Here is a 13,215-nt window from a genome sequence, read left to right on the forward strand (position 1 = left end):
ATGCTTAATGAGAACTCTTTAAGCGTATGGCTGACAAACCATTTGTGTGCTTTAACACACGTGACAGGATGTCAATTCAGACGTAGTGCTGCTGACGCTTCAGTAGTTTTTCTGTAGAGCCCAATCAGCCTTGGTATGTATGGCCCTGATCAGGAAAGACTAATGCCACAGATCCTTTACAGCTGTTTTACCTCCTCTTAGGAATGGTCTAAAGGGCTTTGAGTAAATCTGTCTTAATACTGACAAAAAACACTGTCTACTAATGAATAGCACGCTGTCTGTATTCACATATGTTAAAATCACAATTCATCTGTGATCATTCCACCAGTGTCATTGGCATTTTTTGCTCCTGCATTACTATTACATGCACATGATTAACACTCACCAGACACACAAAGGAAGTCATCAATGGATGTTATGTCGTCAACAGCATCAGTGAGGACGCGGACCTGCTTCTCCCACTGCTCCTTGAACAAATCCATATTGTCCTGGGCCACCTTACTGTTGGGCTTGGCAGCAAGGGCTAACGCTGCATTAATCACCTGTAATCACCCAATTACAGCCATTAAAGCTCCATTACAGCATAGCCCTCAGCCACAACATTAGCATAGGTTGATTGTGCGAAGTCCCCCACTCTCCCACCCCAATGTTGCGACTGCCGCATAAAGCCAATTCATTCCTGGGAGTGATTATAGACATGGAGTGTTTTGAAGGATTGAATGAAATAAAAACTAATAGCTGCTTGTTTTTGGGGAAGAAACATCTGTGGATATCAAATCTTGGGTTGAATGTGAATCATTAGATGAGATTAAAAGGAGCAGCAGTGGCAGCAAAGTGGAAAGAGCTGGCAAGGCTCAGAGGTACAGATGAGGGGCTGGTAGTTAGAAGGGTAAGGGATGAAAAGATGGGCTCAATAGTGGACAACCTTTCAGCAATTTTGATGTGATAAACGATGTATCTAAACTGTTAAATCTGTAGGTGCAGGATTTTGAACCCGTGAAAGGAGGTTTTGGAGGTACAAGTGGAGGATGTGCTATTATAGAACCAATGGTGTTCAGCAGAGGTGAGGTGAGGGTACAGAATGTTAATCAATATACTAAACACACACACAAAATTGTGTTACTGCCAACGACCACATTCAGAATATGGTTGCTGTCTTTTACCTGCACTTTCTTTCTTCACTTTTGCCTTGTGTTCCATTTGTTTTTATTCACTGTTTTTTGATGAAATAGAGCACTCTGACTTATTTCAAGCTGGATTTTTTTAGTACGTTTAAATTTTTGTTCATTTAGATGGCCTACAGAGAAAGTCAAACTGTCAGGTTACACAGGGGTACACCTCACCAGCAGAGTCCAGGAATTTAATTCCAGGTAGCATTATGTTTGGCATGTTTGTATATGTCACCAAACAACAAAAACAGTGCTAGCAGGTGAGAAACCAGATTGGAATCATGTCCTTGTCACTGCACTGGCAAAGCCAACTAGCTATTATGTTTGTTTTCATGTCTATGCTTGTGTGGCATGTTTGTGTTATTGGGCTATTTTCCACATTTGATTTAATTTCATTGTAGTTAAAATGAATACACTGGAGGAGGAAAGACAACACCCACACACAGTGCTGCATCCAGTTCATTTTCTACCCCCATCTTTCTAGCACAAATAAAGAATTATAACACTTTAGGAAATGAGACTTACCACGCTTATTTAAAAGACTGACAAATAAGCTATGTACAATGTATGCATTACGCTAGCTTTGACTTTGGCATTAATTTGATAACCCAATTGCGGTGACTACTGCAAAAACTGAATACTGTCCTATCTGCTTATTGAATTCTTGCATGTAAATTAAGTCACCATTTAAAAAATAAATAAACATTAGCGCTACAATTTTAATAACGGACTGAAATTACTGAAGCTACTACATTTTATATTGGCAACTCCTGGTGCTAGTAGTAAAAGACAATGTGGCATCAGCTCAAAGCACTGCACAATCAATGAGCTGTGTGGAAGTTGGGGGTAAGGTCAGGTACCTGGGGGCAAAGACTCTCCAGTTGAGATGCTGCCATGCGGACCAGCTTCACACCCTCTTCATTGTTGGAGATGGAGCATGCCAGGTTAGCCACCTAAACAGAAAACACACACATCTATTTTTATGCCACAGACAGAGGCTCTGACACAGTCATGTTTAAAGAGAACAAAGAAAGAGCAATACACAGAAACATAATTAAACTTGGATAAGTTCATTATAGTATCAGAAGTGGAGCATTGCTGCATTACATGTAATCCTTGTGGAATACAAACCCACTGCTGAGGATTAATTTATAAAGCCTCTAAAATGATACAATATCATGGGACAGAGGGAAAGAGAGAACCAGGGGGAAAAACAAAAGCTAAGCTATGAATAGATAAAGTAAAGTTTTGTACTTGTTATAGTTTATGTCTCCAAATCTAAGTTACAGCTGGTCATTGGAGGATGTGGATATTCTCTGTGAACATATCACAGGGCTGCCAGATTGCCAATACGCTACTGGAATCACAGAGGCAAAATATTCCTGACACTTTCAAAAACTAGTGAGAACTGGAGTGCTGAGCTAAGAAAGTCTTACTTGCGCCTGCCAACATTTATGGTTGGTGAGTATATTTTCTTGTACTGACCAACAAATCAAGCTCTCCCACAATTATTTCTAAATATTCTTGCAGCCTCCACAGCAACATTAAGCATCTACTCATATTCACAAAAATATAGGTCAGAGACTTTGAAGATTCCCAGTTTTTAGTTGGGATGTGCTGGCACCAATGCTGAACAGAATGCCTGGGATGTGTGGAACTGTGCCAAAGCAGGATTATCCGATGGACAGAAAATGTCCTGAAACATAATCAATTACAAAAGCAAAAAAGACCTCTTGATTTTTGTAAAGCAGGAGCAAGAACTGGAAAAGATTGTTGTTTTTTTAAACAACCTGGGTCTTATTTTCGTAGTTTTAGCCATCAGTCTTTTATATTTTTACTTACCATTTTAATTTCAAATCTGGGTCATGTAGCAACACAAACAGTGAAACTATCACATACATAGTAAACAAAACTATGATATCTTTTTTTTTTAATCACTAAGCAAACTAAATATACAACCACTTTTAGTTCCTAATGACTGAATAAAGGCAATAAACAAACTGACCTTAAAAGGACAACAAAATTTCATACTGTTTTACATTGTTCATATTTGGCAGACCCTGCCGCCTGTCTAGCTTCAAACAGTGTTCTGGGACCTTATTTTCCCCTGACAACAGCTTGTTTATTCTATCATGGAAAAAATATATATATCTGAATTTACATGATTAATACTAATATTCTTAATTTAAAATTCAAACCTACAGAGTGCCCCTTTAAATACTAAACACATTCATAACTATGTACAGTAACCCCTAGATTCCACCAGACACATGTCCGCTGCGTTACGGCTCTGCCACACTAGCAGAGCTGATAGGTTTCAATTTAGTCTGTTAACTTCCACCAGGTCCGCTGCGCTGCGTATCTGCTCCGTCCCAGCTCCGGCAATCCGTAACCCTTCGGCACAAATACGCAGGACTTCTATTTCTGGCAGATGCCAGAGCACGACGCAGCAATTCCGCTGAATTTAACACCGAGCAGACCGGAAGTCATGCACCGAAACAACAATATGACATCTGGTTACTTTTCAAATTAAAACACAAACAGCACACAAATCTTAAAAAGGAGACAAACACATGCTCTTCTGCTAATCCTTTGGTCGGGAACACTCTGTGTCGTTGTTTTCATAACACATATCTATAACTGCGGTCGCAAGTGATTATGTGTTTATCGTGGAAACTCCTCCGTCTTGCGATGCCAGCTGTCGACCGTACTGCATAGTGGATTCAAAACACAACCGGTGGGGGTTACCGGACAGCGGAGTCAAACCAGATGAGATCGGAGCCGTAACGCAGCGGACACGTATCTGGTGGAATCTCGGGGGAGTCGCATGGGATAAAGCAGATAGTTGAATTTGAAAATCAAATGAATGTTTATAATGGACAGCTTGGGTATTAATTTGAATGTTTCAAGTTATTTTCTCTTCAAAATAAGAATCAGAAGCAGGCTTGTTTTTTTACTTGTGTGAGTTGATTGCTCATGTTTGTCCTAATGAACTCTACTGGGTTCTGGGATCTCAAGATTTAAGCTGATAAATAAAATGCTAATATGAAAAAGAATAAAAATATGGAGCAAATCTAAGAAAATAAGAAAGAAAACAACACAAAATCCATTAAAACACTGGTTTGGAATGCATCACTGGCTGCAAGAGTGGCAGAATGAGTAAGAGTGTGAAAGATCCTCTCCTCCTCACTCTCAGTTCTACAAGATACCCACCCCCACCTCAAATTTCCCAAGCAATTTTGCTGATGAGAAGCACTTATTCCAGTGCGCTGGTGAGGCACTGAAACACTGATATAAACACATCCTACATCACTATGCAAACACATGCAGGGACCACAGGGAGGGCTTTTTCACCAACCCGGGAAGACAGGTGAGAGAGCAGGTACATACAGAAAAACTGGCACTTGGTGGAACCACCTGTGTTTTTACTTTCATGATCTTTCACATAAGCTTTCTCTGACTCTCACCGTGATACCACTGGGGAAAACAGCCATTTCAGCATAAAGGGACTGTGGAGGAAGCCAAACAAGGAAATGCTACCCTCAAGTCAACTGATGCTATTCAACTTGTCATGCAGTACCATACTATTTAAACTGTCAGGGGAGTCTGAGTGCAGCAACTCTGTACAAATATATACCACAATGCAAAAGTCTTTCCACAGAAAATACGACAATAAAAGCTTTGTAGGGCTACAAAGTTGTAAAAACCTGTAGTCGTTCAACAATGTGCATTTCATTCAATGACATTGAACAAGTCGAATCATTTGAAATAAGCAGCAAAGACAGGTGATTCAATTGCATTACCTTGGCAGACACATGAAGGAAGGACAATCCTATAAACTTTATCTTGATGGCTGTTACCCAGTGTACCATTTTTATTGCACATGATCTCTTTAACTACCATTCAGTACACACTGACTTGGTAGAGATGCTACGTGTGAGAGTCTATATATAACTTGGTAGACATAATGTAGATTTAAATAGATCAGATGACAAACTAAGCTTGTTTTTCTTAATCAGAAGTGTTTACCAGAACTGTCTCATTATTCCAACATGATGCAAGAATAGACCACTGAATGACCACCACGTGGCATGAATGCAAAAATCTACAAGTCTTAACAAGATGCTAACAAAAAACAGACCTAAAAGCACAAGTAAATATCACTAGACAAGGTTAGATATCAGATAAATATATCCCCTTGGCTGCAAAGAGAGAAGAGAAGACAAGAGGAGAGGAGGAAAAAGAGGGGAAAGTGTTTTAGAGGCTTAATATGCAATGTCATCATTGTATCAAAAATAAAATCAGAGATAAAACTCTGCAGCTATATTTCTCTTTTTAGTAGCGCTCTTTAATAAAAAGGAACTTTGAGAAAGGTACTTAATGCTTTTAAACTGACAAGCTTACAGTTTATCCTAATTTGTTATCTTATTTTTAACAGGAAAAAAATCTACTGTCAATTTGCTAATGCAGGGATAGCTTTAGACATAAAACTAAATAAAAATAATACGGAAAAATAAAAGCATCCTGTTGTAAATTCTGGCAATTTCTAACACTAATGACAATAATCCATTGGATCACTGGTCAAACTCTCAATGGAAGCATCTCTGCATCTTGGCTTGTCATGTTGCAAATCTTTTCACTCCAGTGAACATAATGAAAACCGAATGTGTACTCAAAACAAACATCATCTAATGTAATTAATGTAAACTAACCTCCTATCTAATGTTAATATCATCTCTTTGCCTGGTTGAGAGCCTCAAAGCTTGATGCCTGTCATACTGAATCAATTTCTCCAGCCTCCCTTCCCATTCTTTAGCTGTCAATCCCTACATTTCATCCTCTCATTAGGATGAACATATCCTTGTTTTGGTCATTGGAAGAAGCATTCAAATGGGTTTACAGCATCTGATAAGGAAATCATGGATGCTGCATATTTAGCTGTTTTTCTAAGCTACAGTCTTCATCTGCAAACAGAGTGCTTAAATCTCTATATTGTCCTGAGCACCCCGGAACTTTCAAGAACATGGCCTTGAGGTAACAACACTAAGCTCAGTCCGTTTCTCCCTGCTCTTAGGATGATGAATTTCACTACTTAAAAATGCCCATTAAGATGGGAAGAACAGTTAGACCACTGGATTTGGCAACAAATATCGATATGAATATTTATTGCCATGGTTTCTATTCAGATAGGACTATATTTAAACACAGCCTAAGAACATACGAGCAACGTGGATAAATTATGGATGTGATGTGATACATTTCTGGTTGACTCCCAAGAGCAGAGGGCAGCAATGATGGTAGGGTCTATTGTCAGGTCACATAATCTTGACTTAAAAAATTACAGTATATCATTGTTTGATGGCTTGCACAAAGTTAATCAGTGGGATTTGACACTTCAAGTAAATAAAAGTCAGTAAGTAAAAGCTCTAATTTTGCTTTATATAAATCGTATGAATACACCCTTTCAAAGAATGACAACCTGACAAACATGGGTAGAGGAGCTGCATAAAAGGGCCTACAAATGAATGTGGGTCAGTCATAATGTGCCTTTCAGTAAATGTGTGTGACCTAATGCACCATTTGCCTTGAGGCATCCTTCACTTGCACCATTCATGATGTCATACAAACAGAGCCTGAGATAGGTGGCATTTTGCTATTCCTACATCTCAATAGGAGACATATTTGATTTACAACATATTCAATCCCTGTGTGATAAGCAACCAAACATTTTGTTACATCTCACTTTGGACATTACTTCTCCATTCACTCACATCTATTGTGTTTGGAGGAGGCCATTTTTAGAGCAACTTCCAGCAGCGTTTAATACCCACTTTGCAGGATGCATCTGCAGGGAAATGTCATTCATTTTCCGTCAGAGGTAAAAGCCAAGAGTAATAGTGAGACTAACCCATTGCTCAGTCAGCTGAACTGATGTTGGCTTGCTCTACAGGAATGATTTTCCTAAAATGATTACACAGTTCTGCTCAAAAACAGCTAAGAGGTATTATGAAATGGTCAAATGAAAGGCAGACTACTCCTTAACATTTGCAATTCTTGGCCAAAATGAAGACCTTATGGCATACAAGATATGCATATTTCATTACAAAACAAAAAAATATGATTTACATGTAATCAATGCTATTGTATTAGTAACTGAACATGTGGTGAGCTTGAAATTTGCATTTAAAACCCCCCAAAGTGGTTTGTTTGTCAATTTACTGATTACATTAGCACTATACTGAAAGCATACAGAAGCCTCATTTCACTGCAGCAAGGATGAATGACGGCTTGGCTGCACCTGCTCCTGTCTCTACATTGCCTCTGGATGCAATCAAGCTGCCTCTAGAATTCACTTCGCATCTGAACATACTGTACCTCAAGATCAAGTCAGCTGTCTACATTCACGTCCTACATGTGTGTGATTGTCTTCAAATGTCATTAGAATGTGTGTGAATTTCATACACATTAGTGGAGCTTTAATGCAACACAGAAATATGAAAGAAGAAAGAAAACTACGGGTTTCAATTTTCACAACATTCTGGTAATAAAACAGACTCAGCTGTCGTGCAAATATGGACAAAGTTTGCCTACACTCAAAACGGATCTGAATTATGTGACAGTTTATTTCTGATCTCTGTAAACCTGTGTCGATGCTGTATTTTGAGTGTTTTTTTTTTAAATTTCCATTGTTTATACAACCAATGTCAGTCTGTTTTACCTAATCAACACATGAGAAGTTATTGCAGCAAGCAAAACAATTTTAATGTGTTATATTAAGATATTAGAATTCAAGTTTGGCCAAATCTAATGACAAAGCTCTCATGCATAATTCAGCAGTGCCCCTCCAATATGCAACTACCATTCTAAACTGGTGACAAAAGATACTTTTGCTGATAAATATTTCAGTAAAAGATAGTGTGAGCTAGCAGTTCCACTTTACAGACACAGGGATCGGGCAGGTAATGAAATATGATGGCTAAAAGACCTGAGGGAGAACCCACTGAGTATAACTTCTGTTTCTTAATTGACATTCAAATGGTTTATTGAGAACAGTTTGTTCCATTTGTCACTTTTGCAGCTGACAGCGGACACCACACAACTCAATGCTAATACCATCAAGCTCATTGTGAGAGGAACTCTCATTACCTTCAACTGCATCTCACAACTAAAAAGTGTTTTTTTTATTGAATGTCACCATGTGTTCTCGAGAAAATCGTATTTCTTCTTGTATCCCATCTAAATGTAATAAGGCGACGTGACACTGTAGCATTAGATCTAACAAGGTCCTGCTCCAATGCCATTTCTGACACTGAAGGCCTTCAGGAGATTCTTAAGGGTCTACTCCACAAGCATGGTTCCCTTTCCCCTCTGATGCTTCAGCGGGTTTCCCCAGTGAATGCCTGTGCTGCCCTGCTTTCAATGGACCAACTGATCCAGCTACACTCATGGTCATCTGCCCGTGGGGAGAAATCACTTTTAAAATGTCAGAATACGAGGCTCTGACACAGGCATTTAAAAAATAGCAGCAAAGTCCACTAATGAGGACAGCTGATGTTTCTATCACCCATCCATCCAAGTCCATCTCCTGTCCCTTGCATCTGAATTCTTTTTGCTACGTATACACTTACTGCTCTCTGACATACAATTCATTCCCAAACAAGTTCCTATGTTAAGACACGATAGCAGCCACAGAACAAGCAGGATGCACTCGTTTGTGTTTAATGTTTACGATATTTTTCTTTCTTAATATCACTATTTCACACATGGATTTGGCACATGGAGGAAATACCTCTGTTCTACTGTGGCAAGGACAACATTTAGTAGCACTAATCCGTGAGTTGTGGTTTTACTCATTTGGTTTTGCTTAAAAATGTGATCTCTTGCTATAACAACACATAGCAATGTTCAGTTTGTCTGCTCACAATTGCATCGCAGCATCAGATTAGAATCAGCTTCCACTTCAATCTATAAAAATGTGGTTAGATGGCGTGTACATGTGTGAGAGAGAGATATGCACACACACACACACACACACACAAAGACAAAAACAGCGACCAAAGAAAATAATTTCAGTGTCTACAGCTATGTTTTCATCAGGGAAAAATATCCCAGATTGCCGTTTTCTGAGGCACTGTAGTCCTAAAGTTGTATCACGAGGGAATGTCTGAGAACATAGCCACAGATACTGAACAAAGAAACTGGATCAAGACTGATGTTAACTGGAAACTAAGCTAAAATGTCCACAATCAATGGGATGAAAAGGAAAACATTTGAGAGTTTTATATTTGGGTCATATCAGGTTTTGACTGTGAAACACTGAAAATCCTCCATTACCTCGATCAGCTTGTTGGCGTGCTCACGGAACACCTGTGCATATTCCTTTACTTCTTTCTCGTTGCCATTCTTGGCAGCTTCAATCAGGACCAGGAGTGGAACATTGGTCTCCAGGAAAGAGTCAGAGACATGGTCCATTACTGCTTTACGCAGCTGTGAAGTTAGAAATTGAAAGAAAAATGAAAAGGCACTGTTAGAATAATATAGCATCCTGTGCATATGCACCAATATCTTTAGCACAGCTTGTTGACCTGACTACATAGAACCCAGTCCCCTCAACATTCAAGACAGTCAAAGTAGAGAAACAAACCTGTCTGCGAAGGTCTCTTGTCTTCTTGGTCATCCTGTCGATGGCTGTGTTCAAAGCATCACTCCTGTCCTTTCTTCCCGCCTGAAACATGAACATAGGAGAGGAATTAGTGTGTACTAAGGTGCAGTGATAACTATGTTTCTGACGTATCTGTTGTGGATGCTCAAATGAATATACATTCTCATGAGTCTCAGGATCAGACTGATTTCTGTCGATCAGTATGTGAAGACATGGTATAGCTTCAGAATTTACAGGAATGTTCTTTGCGTCAAGTCATCTCTCTCTCACTCTCTCTCTGTTTGCTCTTTTGGCCAGTTATATTTGCATCCTAGACTTTTCTCCTTTTCTTTAACTCAATTTAGCCTAACAGGATAGCTGTGCGACATAAACATTTTGTTTTAACATCATTAACCAGTCCCTGCAGGTTCTCTCGTCTTTGTTGTGTGGCTGCCTAAATTGACAGAATTTGCAGTAGTTTGTATAATTTTGCTGATTAGCAGCCAAACAGATAATTGAAAGTCAGCTGTTAATTAAATTTGTTAAAACAACTTTCAGCAGGGGTCAATGCAAATCATGCTGTTAGATGCAAGTGGGTACGTATCATAATGATTGGTTTGTGTTATAGGTCCAGCTTGTTAGATTTAGTGGCATCCAGCCTTAAGGTTACAGATTGTAGCCAACTAAACATCCCTCAATGATAGGCCCTCTCAAGAGTCAGTAGCCGTTTTTAGACAGGGCACCAAGGCGCCAATTTGCCCGTCCTTTTGGCGGCTCGGTCCGCGGTTTTAGACAGAGGCCGGCAAATTGGGGATCTGTTTTGGTCCGCCGATTTTCCGCCCCGGAGGGTACACTTATTTCCGCCTCGCCTGCTATCTAAAAACGAGGCGGCAATGTGCCAGCCTCTGCGTGAGGTGGGCGGAGGAGTCAATAACCTGCAATGTTGTGCGGCCCACAGCCGGGGAGTTTTAAAACCAAGAAACAGCTGATCACAGCAGTCAGTCCATCATTTAATCGGCGGACATTAACTGGACAGCCGCTGAGATCCAGGAGATGCTAGCGTCTCCTTGGTCTCTGGAGCTGTTTGGTTGTGTTAGCTTGCTATTGTGTCGGCAAGCTAAGAACGGTCGCTACTTTCAAATTAAAAGCCCCCTGCTGAGAACCCAGTTCTAAACTCCAAAGGGATGCAAAGTAAAGGTCTTATTTTGAAGACAAATTCTTTGTCATTGTTCACAGCCCAACTTCGAGCTTCACGTCACGTCACATGTTTACGCCTACCTCAGAGGCGGCTTTTGGAAAAGGAGGAATATAACACCTCCGTTTTAGAAAGACAGACCGGCACATTGTCGTCCTTACCTTGGAGCAAATTTGCCGCCTTTTCTATCTAAAAAGGGCTACTGTTTGGTTTGTCTATTTACGGTTACTGTAGAAATAAGAAGGTGCAACATGGCAGACTCCATGGAAGAGGGCCTGTAGAAATAAAAGGCACATTCTAAGGCAACAATAACAATGTTTCTTAATTCCAGGTGATTATGCACTATTGAAAATAATAATTATTAGGGCTGTCACTTTTTCAAAAAATCAAGTTCAAACGAATTTGAAATGACACGCAATTTATTCGAATGTATTTGAATCCTGCATACTGGACCTTTAAAGAACGTGTCTGCATAATTAATTACATGAGGGATGCATCATGTAAAAAGCTAGACACAAAAAAGAAAAACTGTTCATTCATTCATTCATTCATTCATTCATTTATTTATTCATTCACCCATGCCTATTCAATACGTCCCATCGGAATCTTCAATTTTGAGTGCAGCAGGTGTTCTGCAGATACCCAGCAGGGTCCATTTCTGATCCTTGTATTTATTGTAAACCATTGTGCTCTGCACCAGCTGTCAAAAGTGCCCCATCGCCCCCTGTTAAAACACTGGAATCATTTCCTAACTGACAGCATCGCGAGTGAATCATGTAGCACACAAACAAAACAGTGGCCAACAGTTTCAATTAATGATATACACACACACTGAAAGCGTGCATCAGTAAAAAGAACAGCTGCTTTGGGTTAAAAAACAGCTGATTTGCATCTATATCAGCGCTATAATTCATGGCCACCACACCCTCTTAAGTGCTGCTGTTGCAAACACCATTTAAATCTAAAATTTTATTTATGCAGGAATCAAGAGAAGCTATCCAAATCCTGTCCAAGCCTTGCTGCCACCACAATCCTCTTCATTGATACTGTACAGAACACTGCACTATATTACAGCAAACCATAAAAAGCAACCTGGGATGCAGGCTTTAGTTTTTTAATGGAGAACCATCAAAAATATTGACTTAACGGGACCGGGCAGAGTAAATACAAAAAAAAATAAATAAAAAAAAATCAGATTAGAATAAGGAACATATCAAACTTGATTTGAGAATCCCTCATTTCAAAATTTGTCTTGATGATCTCTTCTGTCATCTTAATCATTTTGTAAAATGTTGCTATTTGTAAAGCGCAGTACCAAACACGATTACTTTTTTTGTAGAAACCTTGGAAACAGTATTCCCAACAAGAATGACTGGCCTGTGTGCAAGGGTTGATTTCCTTACATTGTGTCTTGGCAAAGGCTGCAGACAATCATGTCAGTATTTATGAAAGGCTCTGCTCTCCCCATCAACACTACACCCTGAGACAGGTATATTCACAAGCTGCCATTTTTTTTTTTTATAAGAAAAAAAAAACAGTAGCCTTGATGCCGTTTGAGAATAGAAATCCACATCCAAGAGGAAAGAGATGGTATACAAAGGTAGCCACATCACTGAGGACAATGGTCTACTCTTTCTTCAGGAATGAAAAAGCAGTTTTGACAAATAGAATCTCTCCCCCACAGGTTTATTTTTCTCATCTTAAACATGAAATTTGTGTTGATTAAAAGGTTGCAATTTACTACACACAACTGTGTAAATTATGTAGAGTAATATTGCAATACCATTGACATTATTCACAAAACTAAGCACTACAAAGTAGTCAAAGCCCTAAACCACTAGTCCCCACTGAGAACAGAGAGATGTTCACATTCTGCAGACTGCTCAAGCATAAATGGGGAAAATCTAAAACTTTCAGGAAGGATGGAGAGAAGGAGAGAGAGTGTGAGAGATAGACCGATAGACAGACAGATACTGGTGAGTAATAAAATTAGAACAAAATTAAATAAACAGAAAAGGGCAACAGAAAAAAGGCAAAGAACCAGTTGGACTCTGGGCTTTTCAACTCCCTTATAATGCTCAAATCAACTGCGACATAACACCATGGATGGTGGTGGCATTGACCTTCCCCATCCCCCAATGCCCTTTGCCCATTGGGGGTTGTGTACACAGTTAGGGGCCAGGGAGCTCCAACGGCACTAATCCCCTGTG

The 13,215-nt window shown here is 39.5% G+C and overlaps 1 protein-coding gene across 2 annotated transcripts in view; it reads right to left on the reverse strand.

Annotated features, from left to right (window-relative positions):
• ctnna1 (catenin (cadherin-associated protein), alpha 1) overlaps positions 1 to 13,215 on the reverse strand; it is an 82,572-nt gene that overhangs the window by 29,716 nt on the left and 39,641 nt on the right. For both annotated transcript variants that reach the window (XM_030395840.1, XM_030395841.1), the window contains exons 8-11: positions 9,814 to 9,894; positions 9,504 to 9,656; positions 2,030 to 2,122; positions 386 to 542 (exon numbers count right to left, since the gene is read on the reverse strand). In XM_030395840.1, coding sequence (XP_030251700.1) covers positions 386 to 542; positions 2,030 to 2,122; positions 9,504 to 9,656; positions 9,814 to 9,894 — 484 coding nt within the window. The remainder of the gene's footprint in view (positions 1 to 385; positions 543 to 2,029; positions 2,123 to 9,503; positions 9,657 to 9,813; positions 9,895 to 13,215) is intronic.

Source organism: Sparus aurata, chromosome 18 (assembly GCF_900880675.1).
Source record: "Sparus aurata chromosome 18, fSpaAur1.1, whole genome shotgun sequence".
NCBI classification, from domain to species: Eukaryota; Metazoa; Chordata; class Actinopteri; order Spariformes; family Sparidae; genus Sparus; species Sparus aurata.